At 58.1% G+C, this 22,268-nt stretch overlaps 1 protein-coding gene across 2 annotated transcripts in view; it reads right to left on the bottom strand.

Annotated features, from left to right (window-relative positions):
• The window catches only part of CEPT1 (choline/ethanolamine phosphotransferase 1), a 54,436-nt gene that overhangs the window by 5,711 nt on the left and 26,457 nt on the right, over nt 1-22,268 (bottom strand). The window contains exon 4 of one of the 2 annotated variants that reach the window (XM_054176233.1): nt 11,109-11,193. In XM_054176233.1, the coding sequence (XP_054032208.1) occupies nt 11,109-11,193 (85 nt within the window). Of the gene's footprint in view, nt 1-11,108; nt 11,194-21,806; nt 21,892-22,268 lie in introns of both variants that reach the window. The other variant, XM_054176234.1, reaches the window with a different exon arrangement.

Below are 22,268 nucleotides of genomic sequence, written 5' to 3'. Positions count from 1 at the left end.
TCAAGCCAGGATTAGCCACAGATACCTCAAAAGAGCTTCCTATCAAGCCAGGCTTAGCCACAGATACCTCAAAAGAGCTTCCCACCAAGCCAGGCTTAGCTGCAAGTACCTCAAAAGAGCTTCCCACCAAGCCAGGCTTAGCTGCAAGTACCTCAAAAGAGCTTCCCATCAAGCCAGGATTAGCTGCAAGTACCTCCAAAGAGCTTCCCACCAAGCCAGGCTTAGCTGCAAGTACCTCCAAAGAGCTTCCCACCAAGCCAGGCTTAGCTGCAGATGCCTCAAAAGAGCTTCCCACCAAGCCAGGCTTAGCTGCAAGTACCTCCAAAGAGCTTCCCACCAAGCCAGGCTTAGCCACAGATACCTCCAAAGAGCTTCCCACCAAGCCAGGCTTAGCTGCAGGTACCACCAAAGAGCTTCCCACCAAGCCAGGCTTAGCCACAGATACCTCCAAAGAGCTTCCCACCAAGCCAGGCTTAGCCACAGATACCTCCAAAGAGCTTCCCACCAAGCCAGGCTTAGCCACAGATACCTCCAAAGAGCTTCCCACCAAGCCAGGCTTAGCTGCAGAGAGAAGAGCCACCAGAAGCAGAGAAGTGGACAGCAACCAAGACCTTGGAGCTAACTCCTTCCCCTGGGCCAGAGGCACCGCAGCCACCCCTCTGAAGCTGGCTGCAAAGACTCCCAGCTGCAGCCCAAGATCCAGCTGGGAGAAGCAGGAACCACAGAGTGGCTCAGGTTGGAGGGGACCTCAGAGCTCATCCACTCCAACCTCCCTGCCATGGACAGCTGGGCTTGGCTGCTCAAGGCCTCATCCAACCAGGCCTTGAACACCTCCCTGGGCAGCCTGTGCCAGAGTCTCCCCAGCCTCACACTGAAGAACTTCTTCCCCAGCTCCAGTCTAACCCTGCTCTGCCTCAGCTCCAAACCCTTCCCCCTGGGCCTGACTCCAGACCCCCTCAGCAAGTCTCTCTGCAGCCTTCCTGCAGGATCCCTTCAGCTCCTGGCAGCAGCTCTGAGCTCCCCCTGGAGCCTTCTCCTCTGCAGGCTGCACAGCCCCAGCTCCCTCAGCCTGTGCTCCCAGCAGAGCTGCTCCAGCCCTGGCAGCATCTCTGTGGCCTCCTCTGGGCTCTCTCCAGCAGCTCTGAGTCCTTCTCCTGCTGGGGACAGCAGAGCTGGAGGCAGGATTGGAGGAGAGGTCTGAGCAGAGCAGAGCCCAGGGGCAGACTCTCCTCTGCTGCCCTGCTGCCCACCCTGCTCTGGCTGCAGCCCAGCACCCAGCTGAGGGCACTGCTGGCTCCTGGGGAGCTGCTCAGCACCCAACACCCCCCAAGGCTTTTTCATCTGAGCTGCCCTCAACTCCCTCTGCACCCAGCCTGGATGTGTGCCTGGGCTGGGCCTGGCACTGTGGCTTGTGGAACCTCCCTGGCCACTTCTCAAGCCTCTCAAGATCCTGCTGGATGCCATCCCTGCCCTCGAGGGAGCCACTGGGGATGATGAAACAAGGCCCTGGGTACCACCTCATGGGCAAGGCAGGGAGAGCAGAGAGCACTCAGGGAGCTCAGGAGAGCAAGGGATGAGGTTGCTGAGGAAGAGGAGCACAGGCAGCTGTGGGGGGGAGGCAGCAGCTGAGCTCATTTCTACCAGTGCTGCTTCAAGCAGAACAGGAAAAAACAGAAGTGAAGAAGAAAGAGTTGAAAACAAACCACAGGCAAGAGGTGATGGCAGCAGGAGGTGAGAGAGAGCCCAACCACCTCAGCTGCATCCAGGCAGCTACTGCAAACCTTCAAGCACAGAACTGCTTTGGTGGGAAAAGAGCTTCCAGGCCATGGAGTCCAAGCCTTAAACCCAGCCCTGCCAGGGCACCACAGCTCCAGGGCTTTGAAACCCTCCCAGGGTGAGGACTCCACCTGGGCAGCCTGGGCCAGGCCTTGGCAACCTCCTGGGGGAAGGAATTGCTCCTCATGGCCAAGCTGCACCTTCAGGGCTGCATGAGGGCACTGCCAGCCCCTGCTGCTGTTGCCAGGCTCTTTGTCTCTCTCTCCTCAGCCTCCCCAGGGCAGATTTTCTTTCATTTTCTGCAGTGCTCAAGAACTTGATCCTGACCTTGACCTTTCCAGGGCACAATCCAGAGGCAGAGGCAGCTTTAACTCCTCCTGCCCTGTGCTTGGCCACCCCTCCAAACAAGCACCCAGGACCACCCCTCCAAAGCACTGCCCCCAGGCTTACCAGCCAGCTGGCACAGCTCCATGGCACTCAGAGCATCTTTCTGCCTTGCCTGGGGTAAACTCCTGCTGCTTCAGGAGCTGTGGCAGCATTCCTGCCCTGCCCCCACTCCAGTGAGGCAGGAAAGGGCACACAGCTTGGCAGCACCTCTTGTGCTGGGGTGAGGAGATTGTGTCCAGGAAATGACATCTCATTAGAGAGCAGCTCACTCCAAGGGCACTGAGGGGCTGGAGCAGGGCTGGGGAAGGGCAACAGAGCTGGGGAAGGGGCTGGGGAAGAGGGCTGGGGAAGAGCAGCTGAGGGAGCTGGGGGGGTTGAGCCTGGAGCAGAGGAGGCTCTCTGCAGCTCCCTGAGAGGAGACTGCAGCCAGGGGGGGCTTGGTCCCTAGGGACAAGTGACAGGACAAGAGGAAAAGGCCTCAAGTTGCCCCAGAAGAGGTTTAGAATGGCCATGAGAAACAATTTCTTCCTCCTGAGGGCTGTCCAGGCCTGACCCAGGCTGCCCAGGGCAGTGGTGCAGCCCCCAGCCCTGGAGGGGGTTTCAGAGCCCTGGAGCTGTGGTGCTGAGGGCCCTGGGGTGGTGGTGCCCTGGGGTAGGGCTGGGTTGAGGCTTGGCCTCCACGACCTGAAAGGCTTTTCCCAACCCAAACAACTCCATCAGTCCAAGGTTCTTCTGATACTTAAGGAGGTTGGAGCCAGGTGGGGTTGGTCTCTTCTGCCAAGGAACAAGGGACAGCAGAGGAGGAAATGGCCTCAAGCTGCCCCAGGGGAGCTTCAGGTTGGGCATCAGAAGAAACTTCTTCCCTGAAAGGGTTCTCAAACCCTGGCAGAGGCTGCCCAGGGAAGTGGTTGAATCCCTGCCCCTGGAGGTGTTTCAAAGCCATGGAGAGGTGCTGAGGGCCACAGCTGAGCCTCAGCAGAGCTGGAGAAGGGTTGGGACTGGATGAGCTGAAAGCTCTTTTCCCACCCAACCAATTCTGTGATTCTACTAAACCCCAAAGCAGCCCAAACAGAGTCCCCCTCCTGCTGCAAGAGCAGAGAGCAGCAGGAATGCCAAGGTGGCAGAGGCTGGCACAGCCTGCAGTGCCAGTGTCAGCAGCCAGCAGTGTCACCAGGCACAGCACTTCAGAAGGTCTCTCCTCAGTCTGGCCAGGGAAGGGCCCTGTGCTGCTCCCTGCTTTGAGGCTTTGGCATGGAAAGCAGGAGGGGAATTTGCTCCTCTGCAGGAGGAGGGCAGCCCTGGCAAGCTCCAGCCAGGAGGCACAAGACATCAAGCTTGACATTTCCCACAGACAAGAGGGAAATGGCCCCAGGGACTCCCAGCTAAGCACACCTGAGAATCCCAGAGCCCAGCAAGGTGTAGCAGATGGAAGGGAGCTCTGGAGGTCACCCTGCCCAGCCCCTGCCCCAGCAAGGCTCCCCCAGCAGAGCTCACCCACTGCAGCCCCTGCCCCAGCAGGGCTCCCCCAGCAGAGCTCCCCCAGCCCCTGCCCCAGCAGGGCTCCCCCAGCAGAGCTCACCCACTCCAGCCCCTGCCCCAGCAAGGCTCCCCCAGCAGGGCTCCCCCAGCCCAGCCCCTGCCCCAGCAGGGCTCCCCCAGCAGAGCTCCCCCAGCCCCTGCCCCAGCAGGGCTCCCCCAGCAGAGCTCCCCCAGCCCAGCCCCTGCCCCAGCAGGGCTCCCCCAGCAGCTTGCCCAGGGGCACAGTGCCCAGGGGGGGTTGGAAGCTCTCCACCCCAGCAGACTCCACAACCTCTCTGGGCAGCCTGCTCCAGGCTCCAGCAGCCTCACCCCAAACAACTTTCTCCTCCTGCTCAGCTCCAACCTCCTGGCTGCCACTCTGTGCCCCTTGCCCCTGGGCACCGCTCAGCAGAGCCTGGCCCCAGCCTCTTGCCCCCCACAGCTCCTTTAGCTCTTGCTGAGCATTGCTCAGCTGCCCTCTCAGTCTCCTTCCCAAGACTGATGCTTGGCAAAGGCAGGATGAGAGCACCCTGCTGGGACACCCAGCCTGGCCAGCTGTGCTCCTTGCTCCCACTGATAGCTGCACCAGGGACAGGCACTGGAGTGCACCTGTGGCAGAAGGGATCAATGGGAACCAAATCTCCCTGCAGAGGCAAGTCCCAAGGAGAGGGCTAACGAGGACAGAGCCTGCTGACCTGCTTGGGGTACATCATGGAGGCAGCAAGGCCAAAAGCTGGGCTGGAACTGATCACCTCCAGAGGTCCCCTCCAGCCCCTATCAACCCAAAGAGAAAAGCTGGGAGCAGCAAAGGCAAGAAAGCAGCAGAGGGAGTGAAACTCAGCACAAGGCAGAGAGGAATCCTCCTGGGACACAGCAGGGCAGCCCCTGGCTTGCAGCAAGAGGCCACCACAAGGCAAGCCCCAGGAGCTCCTGGGCTGCTACTGCCTCTGTCCCTGCAGCCCCTGCAGGAGCTCCCCAGGGGTCAGATGCAGGCAGAGCTTCACAGCACCAGGGGGGCAGTGCTGGCTTCTCCACTTCAGCAGGGAACTACTGCAGAGAGCCCAGGGGAGGCTGTGAGGATGATGAAGGGACTGGGACCTCTGGAAAGGCTGAGAGCCCTGGGGCTGGTTAGACTGGAGGGGACAGAGGGGAGTGAAGAAGGAGCCAGGCTCTGCTCAGTGGTGTCCTGTGACAGGACAAGGGACAATGGACACAGACTGGACCCCAGGGAGCTCCACCTCAGCATAAGGAGAAACTTTGGTGTGAGGCTGCTGGAGCCTGGAGCAGGCTGCCCAGAGAGGTTGTGGAGTCTCCTCTGGAGCCTTCCAAGCCCTCCCTGGATGTGCTCTGTGTGCCCTGCCCTGGCAGGGGGCTTGCACTCTGTGCCCTGCAGAGCTGCCCTCCCACCCTTCCCATTCTGTGCTTCTGTGGTGCAGTTCACTCTCTGCCTGCTGAGCCAAGGAGCCAGAGCTCTGCTCTGGCAGGGGCTTGGGCTGGGTGATCTCCAGAGGTCCCTACCAGGAGTCATGCAGAGGAGCCAACTCTTTGGCAGGTAAATTGAGCTCTCTGTGAAACCTTTTGAAGTTGATTCCAGGAGGAGTTGATGATTCCAGGGCCCAGCAAGCTGCTGCCCAAGGGAACAGGCCCAGCTTTGCCTGGGAGACAACAGTGCCATGCATGGGAGGAACAGCAGCAAGTGGCAGCAGGCAGAGGAGGGATTAAAGGATTCCAGGCAGAACCTGGCTGAAAGCAGCTCCAGCACCATTTGCCAGGAGCCTGTCAGGCCTCCAGACCAGAGGCCTTCAGAGTTCTGTGCAGCAGGGAGTGGGATTTATAGGGAATCAAATAAATGCCATAGGAGAGAGGAAGAGAGCAGAGCTGAGGGCAGCAGCAGTGAGCAGAGCATGCACTGCAAGGGGCCACAGAGGCTCTGCTCCCCCCACAACCTTTCCTTGGCTGGCTCCTGCTCATAACTCCCACAACCAGCTGAGCAGCTCCTGGTGTTCCAGAGGTGCTCCTCTGCAGCAGGCTGGATCCCAGAGCTGTGCCTGGGGCCACTTCAATCACACCTGCAAGAGGAACAACTCACAGCAGGCCAAAGCCCAGCTGGCTTTACAGAGTCACAGGATGTTAGGGCTTGGAAGGGACCTCTGAAGCTTGAGTCCAACCTCCCTGCCAGGGCAGGGCACACAGAACACATCCAGGAGGGGCTTGGAAGTCTCCAGAGCAGGAGACTCCACAACCTCTCTGGGCAGCCTGCCTCAGGCCTCCAGCAGCCTCACACCAAGGAAGTTTCTCCTCCTGTTGAGGTGGAACCTCCTGGGTGCCAGTTTGTAGCCCCAGCTCCTTGTCCTGTCACAGGACAACACCAAAGAGAGTGTCCCTGGCCCCTTCCTCTTGCCCCCCACCCCTCAGGCACTTGTAGGCATTCATAAGATCCTCTCTCAGCCTTCTCCAGACTAAACAGCCTCAGGGCTCTCAGTCTTCACAGCAGAGATGTTCCACTCCCTTCATCATCCTCAGAGCCTCTGTTGGGCTCTCTCCAGCAGCTCTCTCTCCCCTGAACTGGGAGCTCCACACTGGGCACAGTATCAGAGCTGTGGTCTCACCAGAGCAGAGAAGTGCTTATCCCAGACTCCCAGAATGGGTTGGGTTGGAAGGGAGCTCAAAGACCATCCAGCTCCAAGCCCCTGCCATGGGCAGGGACACCTCCCCCCAGCACAGCTTGCTCCAGGCCTCATCCAGCCTGGTCCTGACACCTCCAGGCAGGGCACAGCCACAGCCTCCCTGGGCAGCCTGTGCCAGAGTCTCCCCAGCCTCACTCTCCACAATCTCTTCCTCCTCTCCACTCTCAGTCTCCCCTCTCCCAGCTCAAAGCCATTGTCCCTGCTCCTGTCCCTCCCAGCCCTTGTCCCAAGTCCCTCCCCAGCTCTCCTGGAGCCCTTCAGGTCCTGGAAGGCTGCTCTCAAGGTTTCCCCAGACACCTCCCACCAGCCCAGGTTGCTCAAGGTCCCATCCAACCTGGCCTTGAACACCTCCAGGGAGGAGCAATGCTTCTCAGGGTGACCTTGTGGAACAAAGCTCCAGCAGCTGTAGCACATCAAAGAGCTCTTCCCCTCTGCAGAGCCAATGCAGCACACAAGTCACCCCTGAGCTTGCTCTCTGTACTCACATGCTCCACCTCAGGATGCCAGCTGCAGTCATACTCACCACCCACCTGGGGGTCCCAAGCTCCTGGAGCTTTGGAGAGCAGCTTCTCACAGGCTTTAAAGAAGAGAACCTGCACTGATGGGAAGGAGGAAGGCAGGGCAGGCACACACTGAGCCAGAGAGGGGAAAAAGGCAGCTCATGGAAGTCACCAAATGGACAATGCTGCCCTGAGCCTCTTCAGGTGGTTTGGCTTTCCAGGAGCCAGCAGGAGAAAAGTGGAGTGTTTGAGTAGCAGCCACAGGTCAGACCACCCTCTTCCCCCCCAGAGAGCACCAAAGCCCAGCTCCCCAACAGCAGTTATGCAGTCACACAAACCAGGGAAGGGCTGGGGAGAGGGCAGGAGGTGAGGAGGGGGTTGGGTGGTAGAGGATTTTGTGCCCTGCAGGCTGTGAACAGCGTTTCTGAACAGCCAACACCTGCCAAGCTGCAGCAGAGAGGAGAGCTCCCAGCTGCTGTCCCAGCAAACCTGACTGCAGTTTGATCTCTGGAGAAATGCCCCCAGCAGTCCAACCCCTTCAAAAGCAAAGGCTGGGCTGGGCTGGAAGGGACCTCCAAAGCTCACCCAGTCCAGCAGGGACATCCTCCACTAGAGCAGGGGCTGGAGCCTCACCTGCAATAGCTCCAGGGAGCTCAACCTGGGCAGCCTGTTCCAGGGTTCATCTTTTGGCAGCTGGCTTGGCCAAAAGCTGCTGCAAGGCAGCTGACAGAGGGGAGGCTTGTGCTGCAAAGGGTTCTCTGAGAGGTCCTTTCCAAGGGTTGTTTACTGAAGTTGTTAAATAAGCCAAGAGAACAATTTGTGAGCTGACAGCAGCCTCAGCCTGCACTCAGCTGTGCCAGAGGGGGATGTGGCAGCAGCTCTGCCTCCCCCTCCTTCTCGATGAAGGGGAGGAAAAAGGCAAGTGAGAAGATGGCTTAGGAGATCCCAACCTGCAGTGTGGAGCAGCAGCTGCCTGGAGGTGTTGGCCACACTCCTCTCTGCAAGCCTGGCACCAAAGAGCTGACTTGGAGCCTCAGCCTCGTGGTCCATCCCCACACCTCCTCTCTTCACATGCAGAGAAGCCAGGCAGGTTGGAAGGGAGCCTCAGAGGCCATCCTGCCCAACCCCCCTGCAGTCAGCAGGGACACCTCCAACTTGAGGAGGGCCACAGCAAGTCTGACCTGGGATGGCTGCAGGGATGGAGGCTGCACCACAGCTCTGATGCTCTTTCCTCTGCAGTTCACACCATTAACTGGGGGCAGGTTTCAAGGCTGGGGCAGCCAAGGTTAGTTCCTCCATTGCTCCAGGGAGGGTTAGAAGGGTTTCATTTCCCCAGGGACAGGCAGCAGGTTAGAGAGCCATCAATCAATTCAGGGGGCAGATTTTTGACCATCTCTTGGTTTCAGTGCAGAGAAAACCACCCAGCAGGGTTTCTTTACCCAGGATTTCTCCATCCAGGTGAAGGCCCCAGACAAGCTCAAGCCTCAGGAAGCCCAAAGCCTGCAGGAACTCAGTGCTTTGGAGTGGATTGCCAGGGATTTCTCCTGGGTTGTGGGTTTTTTTTGCTCCTTTCTGGCTCTACCTAAATGTTTTGCTCTGGACAAAGGCCAGCATGGCTCCAGCTGGGAAAGGGAAGGCAGCTGATGGCAGCTCACAGAGCTCCAGCTGCCCTGGTGGCTTCAGAGCAGCTGCAGGAGCTGTGCAGCCAGCCCATGGCAGGCACTCTGCTTCAGTAACAGCAGAGAAGGCTCTGGGGTGGAAGGGAGCTCAGCCAGCCCAACCCCCTGCACTCAGCAGGGACATCCTCCACTGGCTCAGGCTGCCTAGAGCCTTCCTGAGCCTGACCTTGAGTGTCCCCAGGGCTGGAGCCTCAACTCCCTGCCTGGGCAACCTGCTGCAGTGTTCCAGCAGGCTCCTGGTGCAGAACTTGCTCCTCACTTCCAATCTCATTAGGATGACTTTCACTTTCAGTGACAATTTGGGTTTGCCCTCCCTCAGAGCCAAGCTGCCAGCCACACTCAGACCCAATTACCTACTGCTGGTTAGCAACTGCCCTGCTCCAGCTCCTCACAGCCAGCTCAGCACTCCTCCAGTGCTGATCCACCTCACTGCATGGCACCAGTGGGGTGGCTTGGAAGGGACCTTAAAGATCATCCAGTCCCAGCTCCTTCCAGGGGCAGGGACACCTCCCACCAGCCCAGGCTGGCTCAAGGTTGGAAGGGACCTTATGGATCATCCAGTTCCAACCCCCTGCCCTGGGCAGGGATACCTCCCACTAGCCCAGGTTGCTCAAGGTTGGAAGGGACCTTAAAGATCATCCAGATCCAACCTCCCTGCCAGGGACAGGGACACCTCCCACCAGCCCAGGCTGGCTCAAGGTTGGAAGGGACCTTAAAGATCATCCAGATCCAACCTCCCTGCCATGGGCAGGGACACCTCCCACTAGCCCAGGCTGGCTCAAGGTTGGAAGGGACCTTAAAGATCATCCAGATCCAACCTCCCTGCCACTAGCCCAGGTTGCTAAAGGTTGGAAAGGACCTTAAAGATCATCTAGATCTAAGCCTTTGCCATGGGCAGGGACACCTCCCACTGGCCCAGGTTGATGGAGGTTGGAAGGGACCTTAAAGATCATCCAGATTCAACCCCCTGCCATGGGCAGGGACACCTCCCACTGGCCCAGGCTGGCTCAAGGTTGGAAGGGACCTCAAAGATCATCCAGATCCAACCCTTTGCCATGGGCAGGGACACCTCCCACTGGCCCAGGTTGATGAAGGTTGGAAGGGACCTTAAAGATCATCTAGATCTAAGCCTTTGCCATGGGCAGGGACACCTCCCACTGGCCCAGGTTGATGGAGGTTGGAAGGGACCTTAAATCTCATCCAGTTCCAACCCCCTGCCAGGGACAGGGACACCTCCCACTGGCCCAGGCTGGCTCAAGGTTGGAAGGGACCTTAAAGATCATCCAGATCCAACCCTTTGCCATGGGCAGGGACACCTCCCACCAGCCCAGGCTGCTTGAACACCTGCAGGGCTGTGGCCAGCTGGATTTCACTTCATTAACAGGTTGATGAAGGTTGGAAGGGACCTCAAAGATCATCCAGATCTAAGCCTTTGCCATGGGCAGGGACACCTCCCACTGGCCCAGGTTGATGAAGGTTGGAAGGGACCTTAAAGATCATCCAGATTCAACCCCCTGCCATGGGCAGGGACACCTCCCACCAGCCCAGGCTGGCTCAAGGTTGGAAGGGACCTTAAAGATCATCCAGATCCAACCTCCCTGCCATGGGCAGGGACACCTCCCACTGGCCCAGGCTTGCACAAGGTTGGAAAGGACCTTAAAGATCATCTAAATCTAAGCCTTTGCCATGGGCAGGGACACCTCCCACCAGCCCAGGTTGATGAAGGTTGGAAGGGACCTTAAAGCTCATCCAGTTCCAACCCTCTGCCCTGGGCAGGGACACCTCCCACTGGCCCAGGTTCATGAAGGTTGGAAGGGACCTCAAAGATCATCCAGATTCAACCCCCTGCCATGGGCAGGGACACCTCCCACTAGCCCAGGCTGGCTCAAGGTTGGAAGGGACCTTAAAGATCATCCAGATCCAACCTCCCTGCCATGGGCAGGGACACCTCCCACCAGCCCAGGCTGCTTGAACACCTGCAGGGCTGTGGCCAGCTGGATTTCACTTCATTAACAGGTTGATGAAGGTTGGAAGGGACCTCAAAGATCATCCAGATCCAACCCTTTGCCATGGGCAGGGACACCTCCCACTGGCCCAGGTTCATGAAGGTTGGAAGGGACCTCAAAGATCATCCAGATTCAACCCCCTGCCATGGGCAGGGACACCTCCCACCAGCCCAGGCTGGCTCAAGGTTGGAAGGGACCTTAAAGATCATCCAGATCCAACCCTTTGCCATGGGCAGGGACACCTCCCACCAGCCCAGGCTGCTGGAACACCTGCAGGGCTGTGGCCAGCTGGCTTTCAGTGATGCTTCAGTGCTTTGCCAGCTTTCTCCCTGCCAACCCAAGCCACCAAACTCTGTTTGCATAACTCTGGGGGGCAGCAGAAGGCACAGGGAGGGTCTGGTGGGGGGGGTGGAGGTCTTGCCACAGATTTCCTTCTATTTGAGGGCAAGCAGGGAGCTTTCCCCTTCACAGATGAAACTCTGCAGGCACCTGGGAGAGTCTCACAGCAGGGTAAACAAAAAAATCAACAAAGGAGAAGAAGATGAAGCAAATTACCAGAGATTGCCAAAAAGGAGGTCCTCCAATCACTGCCAGTAAGTGCATGATTATTATGAAGATTTGGACTTCAGTCACATCAATTCTGATTAGGTGCACAGGGGACACAGGGAGAGGGAACAAAAAAGCCAAAACAACAAACAAACAAACAAAAAGCAGAAGTTACTCAAAGCAATTCCTCCAGGCAGTTATTCTGCAAGCTCAGCAGCTCTCCTCTGCCATGCACCCCCGGGGAAACAACCTCCCCAGCACTCAGGGGAAGGAGGGGGAAGAGACCTGAAACAGCACAAAGGGGCTGGGAGTTTGCCCTTGCCAGGGCTCAGAGCGGTGCTGGGCTTTGGGTTTCACAGTGCAGTAAAATCCACTGGGGCAGAAGGAGCTTTGGGAACTCTTTAGGAGCTGTTGGAAGTCTTTAGGGGCTGTTGGAGACTCTTTAGGGGCTGTGGGAACTCTTTGGGAGCTGTTGGAAGTCTTTAGGGGCTGTGGGAACTCTTTAGGAGCTGTTGGAACTCTTTAGGGGCTGTGGGAACTCTTTGGGAGCTGTTGGAACTCTTTAGGGGCTGTGGGAACTCTTTAGGAGCTGTTGGAACTCTTTAGGGGCTGTGGGAACTCTTTGGGAGCTGTTGGAACTCTTTGGGAGCTGTTGGAACTCTTTAGGGGCTGTGGGAACTCTTTGGGAGCTGTTGGAACTCTTTGGGAGCTGTTGGAGACTCTTTAGGGGCTGTGGGAACTCTTTAGGGGCTGTTGGGAGCTCTTTGGGAGCTGTGGGAACTCTTTAGGGGCTTTGGGAACTCTTCACTGAGTACTGCTGGTTGGAGGGGAGAGAGGAGAGGAGGGCAGGGAAGGGAGGAGAGGAGAGGAGGGAAGGGAGGAGAGGAGGGCAGGGAAGGGAGGAGAGGAGGGCAGGGAAGGGAGGAGAGGAGGGCAGGGAAGGGAGGAGAGGAGGGCAGGGAAGGGAGGAGAGGAGGGCAGGGAAAGGAGGAGAGGAGAGGAGGGCAGGGAAGGGAGGAGAGGAGGGCAGGGCAGGGAAGGGAGGAGAGGAGGGCAGGGCAGGGAAGGGAGGAGAGGAGGGCAGGGAAGGGAAGGGAAGGGAGGAGAGGAGGGCAGGGCAGGGAAGGGAGGAGAGGAGAGAGGGATAAATGAATCAATGAATGTTCAGTTTTTAGCCTTTCCCACCAGGGAAATGCAGAATTCCTTTCAGATGAGGAAAGTCAGAGTAGCTCTTTTGAATCCTTGGGATCTCCTCTCCCCTTTGTTTTCCCCAGATGCCCTTCTTGGGATGAGCTCTGAGGGTTTCTGCATCTTGGGGGGGTGTATTTTGGCTGCACTCCTTTCAGGTGAGTTTTTGGTAGGATTTTAAAGAGCTTTTTGCAGCTTTTTTGCAGGATGCCATTTTTTCAGATCCCAGAGTGGGCCCAGGGTGGAAGGGAGCTCAGAGCTCAGCTCCTCCAAGCTCCCTGCCAGGGAGCAGGGACACCTCTCAGCTACACTCAGCTGCTCAGGGCCTCACCCAACCTAGCCTGGAACACCCCCAGGGAGGAGGCAGCCTCAGCCTCCCCAGGCAGAGCCTCCCCACCCTCACACTGCAGAACTTCTGCCTAAGATCCACTCCAACCCTGCCCTTCCTCAGCTGCCTGCCCCCCAGCTTCAGAACCAAAGCCCTGAGGAGTTCATCCACATGGGATCAGGGCCAGCATCTGCAGTGCTGCAGATGGCACAGCTCAGCCTCCAGAACCCAGTGAGAAGAGCAAACCACTTCTGGCTCTAGCATGGCTTGAGGAAGGGCAAGGAGGGAAGGTGGACAGGAAAGCCTTCAGCTGAAGATGGTTTCAGAAAGCCTTGGAGCCAGCAGGAAGGCTGAAATGAATCAGCTCCTGCAACAGGAGTGAAGGCTGAGGATGGGTTTGGTGTGGAAGATGAAGCTGTAGAACCCCACCTGGCAGTGGAGGACTGGATCAGAAGTGGAGCTGTGAGCCAGCTGGAAGCCCTGATGGCATTTCTCAGCTCTAGGCACACAGTGCAGGGAATCACTGACTGCTGCAGGGGCCCTGCAAGACCCCAGCATGGGCTGGGCTGGAAGGCACCTCCAGAGCTCATCCAGCCCAAGCCCCCTGCACTGGGGAACCACCTGGGGAAAGGCCTCTGGTGCTGCAGAACAAGTCTGTGATTTACACAGAGCTGCTGGAGCCCCAGGAGGCCACAGAGATGCTCCCAGGGCTGAGGCAGCCCTGCTGGGAGCACAGGCTGAGGGAGCTGGGGCTGTGCAGCCTGCAGAGAAGGCTCCAGGGGGACCTCAGAGCTGCTGCCAGGAGCTGAAGGGATCCTGCAGGAAGGCTGCAGAGAGACTTTTGCTGAGGGGGAATGGACAAGGGGGAATGGTTTGAAGCAGAGTTAGATGGAGCTGAGGAAGAAGTTCTTCAGCAGGAGGCTGCTGAGGCTGTGGCTGCCTCCTGCCTGGGGGTATCCAAGGCCAGGCTGGGTGAGGCCTGGAGCAGCTGAGTCTAGTTGAGAGGTGTCCCTGCTCCATGGCAGGGGGGTTGGAGCAGATGAGCTCTGAGGTCCCTTCCAACCTGAGCCCTTCTGTGATTCCATTGATTCAAGTCCTGCACACATCCAGCAGCTGCTGCCAGAGCTGGGGGAAAGCAAAGACCATTCCAAAGGATGAAGGCAATCAGCCAGGTCATGGAATCACAGAATGGGTTTGGGTTGGAAGGGAGCTCAGAGCTCAGCCAGCTCCAGCCCCCTGCCATGCCCAGGGACCCCTCCCCCCAGCACAGCTTGCTCAGGGCCTCATCCAGCCTGGCTCTGAACACCTCCAGGCTTGGAGCCACCACAGCCTCCCTGGGCAGCCTGTGCCAGAGTCTCCCCAGCCTCACTCTCCACAATCTCTTCCTCCTCTCCAGTCTCAGCCTGCTCTCCTCCAGCCCAAAGCCACTGCCCCTCACCCTGGCACTACAAACCCTTGACCAAAGTCCCTTCCCCTGTAAAAGTTCAAAGCCCTGTCCCTATTTTCTCCTTCTGTGTGTGCAGATTTATTCCTCCCACTGCCCCAGGAGCCCTCCCCAGCACACACCCATGGCAGGAGGCAGCAGCAGGAGCTCAGCAGCTCAGGGGAAGGGGTTTCTGCAAGCCTCCTGAGTGGGCTATTTTCAGCCATCACTGGAGCCAGACTTCCCCTGAGCTGACAGCTTTCTCCCTGATGTTTCCTGACACTCAGCTCAGCACTGCCCAGACAGTTAATGCTGCTTGGCTGCTGCAGGCCCAGCACACAGCCTGTGGCAGACCTCTGATGCTCCTGAACTGAAGAAAATGAAGCAAAATGTTTCCCCCCCCCCCTACTTCCCCCCACAATAGATGGAGGGAAGGTCACTGTGGTGGTTCCTCAGCAGACACAAAGCAGCCTCTTCAAATAACCCAGGGCCCTTTTCATCTCCTGGCAAAACAAACAGAGCCTGAACAGAGTCTGCAGGCTCAGCAGGAACATCCAGGCAGAGAGGTGAGCAACAAAGCTCAGGCACTGAAGACAAAGCAAGACAGGAGCCAGGCTCAATAGCTGAACAAACTCCAGCTGCCCAGACAGGACATCCCACTGCAAGGCTGGGAATGGCCCTGGGGAGCACTGCAGCTGCAGCAGACTGCAGCCAGGAGAGACTGAAAGAGGAACTGGCCTGGGGATGTGCTGCCCAGGGAGGTGGTGGAGTCCCCAGCCCTGGAGGGGCTCAGGAGGGGCTTGGATGTGGCCCTTGGAGCCAGGGTTTGGCTGTCAGGAGGGGTTGGGTATTAGGTAATAGGTTGGACTTGATGAGCTCTGAGATGAATGAGATGGGATGGGATGGGATGGGATGGGATGGGATGGGATGGGATGGGATGGGACGGGATGGGAAGGGATGGGATGGGATGGGATGGGATAGAATAGAATTAACCAGGGTGGAAAAGACCTTTGAGATCATCAAGTCCAACCTCTCACCCAGCACCATCTGAGCAACTCAGGTTAAGAAGGACATTGAGACTCTTGAAGGTGTCCAGAGAAGGGCAACCAAGCTGGGGAGGGGTCTGGGGCACAGCCCTGGGAGGAGAGGCTGAGGGAGCTGGGGTTGCTTAGCCTGCAGGAGAGGAGGCTCAGGGGAGACCTTCTTGCTCTCTGCAACTGCCTGAAGGGAGGTTGGAGCCAGGTGGGGGTTGGGCTCTTCTCCCAGGCACCCAGCCCCAGAACAAGAGGACACAGTCTCAAGCTGTGCCAGGGGAGGTTTAGGCTGGAGGGGAGGAAGAAATTCTTCCCAGACAGAGAGATTGGCCCTGGGGATGTGCTGCCCAGGGAGGTGGTGGAGTCCCCATGCCTGGAGGTGTTCCAGAGGGGATTGGATGTGGCCCTTGGAGCCAGGGTTTAGCCATGAGGTCTGTGGTGACAGCTTGGACTTGGTGACCTCAAAAGGTCTCTTCCAACCTTGGTGATTCTGTGATGAGCAGAGCCTGGGCTGGACAATGCCAGCACTGCACCAGCCACCTGTGAGCTGGAAACAAGGAGAGCTTCAGCTGAGGGAAAGGCAGGGAAGGATGTTGGGAGGTTTTAAATGAACATTTCAGAGACTCAGGGAATGGTTTGGGCTGGGAGGGACCTTAAAGATCATCCAGATCTGACTGCAACAAAGCCAGGAGCTGCAGATCAGGCACAGGGCTCTGGGGTTGGTTATTCAGAGAACCACAGAATGGGTTTGGGTTGGAAGGGAGCTCAGAGCTCAGCCAGCTCCAGCCCCCTGCCATGCCCAGGGACACCTCCCCCCAGCACAGCTTGCTCAGGGCCTCATCCAGCCTGGTCCTGAGCACCTCCAGGCAGGGCACAGCCACAGCCTCCCTGGGCAGCCTGTGCCAGAGTCTCCCCAGCCTCACTCTCCACAATCTCTTCCTCCTCTCCACTCTCAGTCTCCCCTCCTCAAGCTTCAATCTGTTCAATCACTCTCAGCCCTTGTCCCAGGTCCCTCCCCAGCTCTCCTGGAGCCCTTCAGGTCCTGCAAGACCTCTGAGGTCTCCCTGGAGCCTTCTCCTCTCCAGGCTGCACAGCCCCAGCTCTCCCAGCCTGGCCCCACAGGGGAGGTTCTGCAGCCTCTGAGCATCTCTGTGGCCTCCTCTGGAGCCTCTCCAGCAGGGGCCAAAGGTTTCATTACCCTCTCTTGGCTGCACAGTGGGAAGAGACAAACACTTTTTAAGCAGACTGAGTTACAGAGCAGACTTCATTGCTGTCTTCAGCTCTTGCATGTGGAGCTTCAGCTACCTTCTGGTGGCTTCACAGACTCACAGAGCTGGCAGGGAGCTCCAGGCTCAGGCAGCTCCAAGCCGCTGCCATGGGCAGGGACACCTCACACCACAGCAGGTTGCTCACAGCCACCTCCAGCCTGGCTGCAAACACCTCCAGGCAGGAGGCTTCCACCACCTCCCTGGGCAGCCTGTTCCTGTTCATGTTTAGCCTTCACTTAGCAGCAAAAGCTGCTGCTGCTGCTTCTGCTCACCCAGAGCACACAAAGCTCCCCAGCTGGAGGCCAGGTCACAGACCAGCTTTGGGTTTCAGTGCTGCACCACCCCTGGGGTGCTTCAGCTACAGGCAGTTAGCCTCCCTGAGATTCTCTTTCAGCTGCTAGCTCTTTCCATGTGACAAACCTTTGCAGTGAGAAAGCAATGAGCTAATCCTGGCCTGGCCAGCTAGGAAGTGAAGAGCTGAAAGTCCTCCCTGCACAGATGAAGCCTGTGCTGGGCAGGAAGGGAGGGGGAAGAATAATCCTCAGTCTGCTGATGCCTTCAGCCTGGGCAGAAAGGATTTACAAGGGCCTGAAAGCTTTACACAGCAGGAAACAGATTTGGGGCATCAAGTTCAACCAGGCTTGAGCTCTGCACATCCACCCTCCTGAAGAGCTTCAGCTCTGCCTCCTCCTCCCTGCAGCTCTGCTGTGGCAGCCTGCAGCACCTGGACTGCTGGGCTGGGGAATGGTTTCCACCTGAGTGTGGCTCAGGTTGGAATGGACCTCAAAGACCATCACTGCAACCTCCCTGCCACGGGCAGGGACACCTCTCAACTAGCCTCAGCCTGGCCTTGAACACCCCCAGGCAGGAGGCAGCCACAGCCTCCCTGGGCAGCCTGTGCCAGGCTCTCACCACCCTCACACTGAAGAACTCCTTCCTCAGCTCCACTCTAACCCTGCTCTACCTCAGCTCCAAACCCTTCCCCCTTGACCTGGCTCCACACACCCCCAGGAAAAGTCTCTCTGCAGCCTTCCTGCAGGATCCCTTCAGGTCCTGGCAGCAGCTCTGAGGTCCCCCTGGAGCCTTCTCCTCTGCAGGCTGCACAGCCCCAGCACCACCACAGCCCCAAGGGGATGTGCTCCTGTGTGACCTGCCCTGGGTGACTCTGCTTCAGCAGGGGGCTTGGACTTGATCTCCAACCCCTCCCATTCTGTGATTCTCCCTGCACAGCACATTCACCCTTCCCAAGGGCAGAGACTCCAGGGGTGGGACACATCCAAGGAGCAATAGCTCCAGCAGCTCTAGGTGACCTGTGCAGCAGCACCACCTCAGCTCCCCTTGCTCCCCTGAATGGCAAATTTAGCCTCAGCCCTTTGGAACAATTCCCTGCCTGCAGCTGAGCTGCTTCCCCTCCCAGCAACACCAACCCAAAGGGGGACTTTGGAAGTTTCCAACTGGTTTGGTGCCAAGGGACTTTTCATTTTGCTCCAAATGACTTCTGGGCAGCCTCCTGCTGCTGTTATCACCAACAGGCTCAGATCTTGATGAAGCTCTTCCTTCCTTCAAGCTACTGCTTGCTGCCTTGCCACTTCCTGGCACCAAGGAGTTCCAGGCTTTCAGAGACTGTCAACAAAGTCTTTAAGTGATGTCACTGCCCCCCTCCAGAGCTGCTGGGACTGAGCTGCCAGAGGCACCCTGGGCATGGCCCACACCACGAGGTCCCAGCCTGCTGAGGAAGAGTTCTTCCCAGCCAGAGAGATTGGCCCTGGGGATGTGCTGCCCAGGGAGGTGGTGGAGTCCCCAGCCCTGGAGGTGGTTAGGAAGAGCCTGGCTGAGGCCCTTGGAGCCATGGTTGAGTTGACCAGATGGTGCTGGGGGAGAGGTTGGACTTGGTGAGCTCTGGTTAATTCTATTCTATTCCATTCTGACTGCTGGAGCTAAAGCGGAGCTGGTCATGAAGGGCTCTTCACAACAGTCTCAGTGAAGCAGAGCTGAAAAACCAAACCAGCAGCAAAATCACAGAATGGTTTGGGCTGGCAAAGGCCTCTGAGAGCATCCAGCCCCACACCAACCCCAACCCCCCATGGCCACCAAACCCTGGCCCCAGCTGCCATGGCCACAGCTTGCTGCAACCCCTCCAGCCATGGGGACTCCACCACCTCCCTGGGCAGCCTCTGCCAGGCCCTGACCACTCCTCCAGCAAAGACATTTTGCCTCCTCTCCAACCTCAGCCTCCCCTGGCACAATTCCAGGCCAGTTCCTCTCCTTCTGTCCCCTGAGCCTGGGGAGCAGAGCCCAACCCCCCCCTGGCTGCAGCCTCCTCTCAGGGAGCTGCAGAGAGCAATGAGGTCTCCCTCAGCCTCCTCTGCTCCAGGCTCAACCCCCCCAGCTCCCTCAGCTGCTCCTCTCCAGCCCCTTCCCCAGCTCTGTTGCCCTTCCCTGGCCCTGCTGCAGCCTCTCAAGGTCCTTCCTGGGGTGAGGAGCCCAGAGCTGAACCCAGCACTCAAGCTGTGGCCTCCCCAGTGCCCAGCCCAGGGGCACCATCCCTGCCCTGCTCCTGTCACCCCACTGCTGCTCCAGGCCAGGCTGCTGCTGCCCTCCTTGCCCCCCTGGGCACCCCCTGGCTGCTCTCCAGCTGCTGGCACCCAGCACCCCCAGGGCCTTTTCTGCTGGGCAGTTTCCAGCCCCTCTGCCCCCAGCCTGGAGCCCTCCTGGGGTTGTTGTGCCCCAAGTGCAGCCCCCAGCCCTTGGCCTTGGTGATCCTCATCCCCTTGGCCTCAGCCCCTGGCTGCAGCCTGCCCAGGGCTCTCTGCAGATCCTTGCTACCTTCCAGCAGATCAACACTGCCACCCAGCTTGGTGTCATCTGCCAGCTGCTGCCCTCAGTCCCCTCATGCAGGTGGTTGCTAAAGATGTGCACCAATGGAAGCTGAATGAAGGATGTGCAAACAAAGCACCCAGAAAAAGAACCCCAAACAAACCCAACTTGATGCAGGCTCTCAAAGCCCCTTCCTCCTGCCCTCAAATATGTCAAGGAAACCTCTCAGTTTTAACTCCAGCACCTGAGAGCAGTCTGAAGGATCCCAACAGATCCACTTGTAATGATCCCAAGTTATTGGGGGGGGTGGGGGGAACCCAACCACAAACCACTGAGGTGCAGTGAAGGATCACAGAAGATCCTGAGCAAAGGTAACCCAAGGCAGCAGCTGGCAAATGCCAGCAGGCTGGGCAGCCTGGAGGCCACTCAGGGCTGTGCTGCAATGATTAACCTGTGCCTGAGAACTGCCTCAGGATGGAATCAGAGAGTCATGGAATGAAAAAACTTGGAAAAGGCCTCAGAGATCAGCAAGTCCAACCCAAGACCTCATGACTACTAAACCCTGGCTCCAAGGGCCACATCCAAGCCCCTCTTGAACTCCTCCAGGGCTGGGGACTCCACCACCTCCCTGGGCAGCACATCCCCAGGGCCAATCTCTCTATGAAGAATTTCTTCCTCCCCTCCAGCCCAAACCTCCCCTGGCACAGCTTGAGACTGTGTCCTCTTGTTCTGCTGCTGGGTGCCTGGCAGAAGAGCCCAACCCCCACCTGGCTCCAACCTCCCTGCAGGGAGTTGCAGAGAGCAAGGTGGTCTCCCCTGAGCCTCCTCTCCTGCAGGCTAAGCAACCCCAGCTCCCTCAGCCTCTCCTCCCAGGGCTGTGCCCCAGACCCCTCCCCAGCTTTGTTGCTCTTAAGTAAGACCTGAAACAGCTGCAGTGAGGAAGGGAAAGTCCTTTCTGAAGGGCAGCAGAGGGGAGCAGGATATATTTAGCACAGACACAAGGAAAAGCACTTTGAGAATCAAGACAAGCAGGAAATGAAGCTGCTTAACACCAGCCCAGTTAGGTGACTGGGCCCAGCTCAAAGGGGACTCTTTCACCAGCCACTGGTAGCTTCAAAGCTATTGCAGAGCCCAAGAGCTCCCTCAGCTCCCCTACTATTACTATCATGACTTTCTTTCCCCCCTGGTGGGAAGGTATTTAACCAGCAACAACCAATTTGAAGTAGCTCCAACACAATTATTTCCACCCCCCCCAGACTCTCAGAGCTGCTTCAGGAGCCCTGGGCAGCCTTTAGGTGAAGGCCCAGCTGGGAGAAAAGAAAGGGGGAAAGGTTTAAAGGCAAACTTTTCTGTAGCAGGCAGGGGGGGGGTTGTTTGCAAGTAAAACAGGATGCAGGCAACACCACCACAGGAAAAAGAGAGGTGGCTGCAGTCAGGGAGGATCTGGACTGCTCCTGAGAGCTTTGCATTTTAGACTGCTCCAAAGGGTTGGGTTGGAAGGGACATTAAAACCCAGCCAGTTCCAACCCAGCCATGGGGCAGGGAGCTGCAGTCAGAGGATCTGTACTGCTCCTTCAAGCTTTGCATTTTAGACTGCTCCAAAGGGTTGGGTTGGAAGGGACATTAAAACCCAGCCATGGGGCAGGGAGCTGCAGTCAGGGAGGATCTGGACTGCTCCTAAAAGCTTTGCATTTTAGACTGCTGCAATGGGTTGGGTTGGAAGGGACCTTATAAACCCAGCCAGTTCCAACCTAGCCATGGGGCAGGGAGCTGCAGTCAGGGAGGATCTGGACTGCTCCTAAGAGCTTTGCATTTTAGACTGCTCCAAAGGGTTGGGTTGGGTTGGAAGGGACCTTATAAACCCAGCCAGTTCCAACCTAGCCATGGGGCAGGGAGCTGCAGTCAGGGAGGATCTGGACTGCTCCTAAGAGCTTTGCATTTTAGACTGCTCCAAAGGGTTGGGTTGGGTTGGAAGGGACCTTATAAACCCAGCCAGTTCCAACCTAGCCATGGGGCAGGGAGTTGCAGTCAGAGGATCTGTACTGCTCCTTCAAGCTTTGCATTTTAGACTGCTGCAATGGGTTGGGTTGGAAGGGACCTTATAAACCCAGCCAGTTCCAACCCAGCCATGGGGCAGGGAGCTGCAGTCAGGGAGGATCTGTACTGCTCCTTCAAGCTTTGCATTTTAGACTGCTGCAATGGGTTGGGTTGGAAGGGACCTTATAAGCCCAGCCAGTTCCAACCTAGCCATGGGGCAGGGATTTGCAGTCAGAGAGGATCTGGACTGCTCCTTCAAGCTTTGCATTTATAGACTGCTTGTATGGGTTGGAAGGGACCTCAAAATGCAGCCAGTTCCAACCCAGCCATGGGGCAGGGAGTTGCAGTTCAGAGGATTTTTACTGCTCCTTCAAGCTTTGCATTTATAAGACTCCTTGTATGGGTTGGAAGGGACCTCAAAACACAGCCAGGTCCAACCCAGCCATGGGGCAGGGCCAGCTCCCACTTCAGCCCAGGTTTAAAGCACTTGTGAAACCCCCCCCTCAGGAAGGTGCTTTGGGTGCAGCAGTCGGTAGGTGCATGCCAGAGGGGCTGCCTCTGCTCAGCCCACGCCATCCTGGCTCGCCAAGGCAGCAGGAGCCTGCTGGTTACCGTGCAGTTCCAGAAGCTGGGCCCCAGAGATCCTGTGAGGAGCTGGATGGCCACAGTACAGAGCACAGACTCCGTAACATCAAATCTGAGAGCGAGGGAAAAGAAACAGTTCACAACATTGCCCTGCGGAGCTCCACGGGGGGGAGCCAGCAGAGGGGGAGGCGCCAGGCGCGGCAGGAGAGCTCAGCCCCGGCGGCAGGCTCCGGGCTCAGCCCCGGCGGCAGGAGAGCTCAGCCCCCGCGGCAGGCTCCGGGCTCAGCCCCGGCGGCAGGAGAGCTCAGCCCCCGCGGCAGGAGAGCTCAGCCCCGGCGGCAGGCTCCGGGCTCAGCCCCCGCGGCAGGCTTGAGGCTGAGCACCTGCGGCAGGCTGCGGGCTCAGCCCCCGCGGCAGGAGAGCTCAGCCCCGGCGGCAGGCTCCGGGCTCAGCCCCCGCGGCAGGCTTGAGGCTGAGCACCTGCGGCAG

This window comes from Dryobates pubescens, chromosome 35, assembly GCF_014839835.1.
Source record: "Dryobates pubescens isolate bDryPub1 chromosome 35, bDryPub1.pri, whole genome shotgun sequence".
NCBI classification, from domain to species: domain Eukaryota; kingdom Metazoa; phylum Chordata; class Aves; order Piciformes; family Picidae; genus Dryobates; species Dryobates pubescens.
Note: the sequence above shows the minus strand (reverse complement) of the source record. Positions and strands in the feature narration are given on the sequence as shown.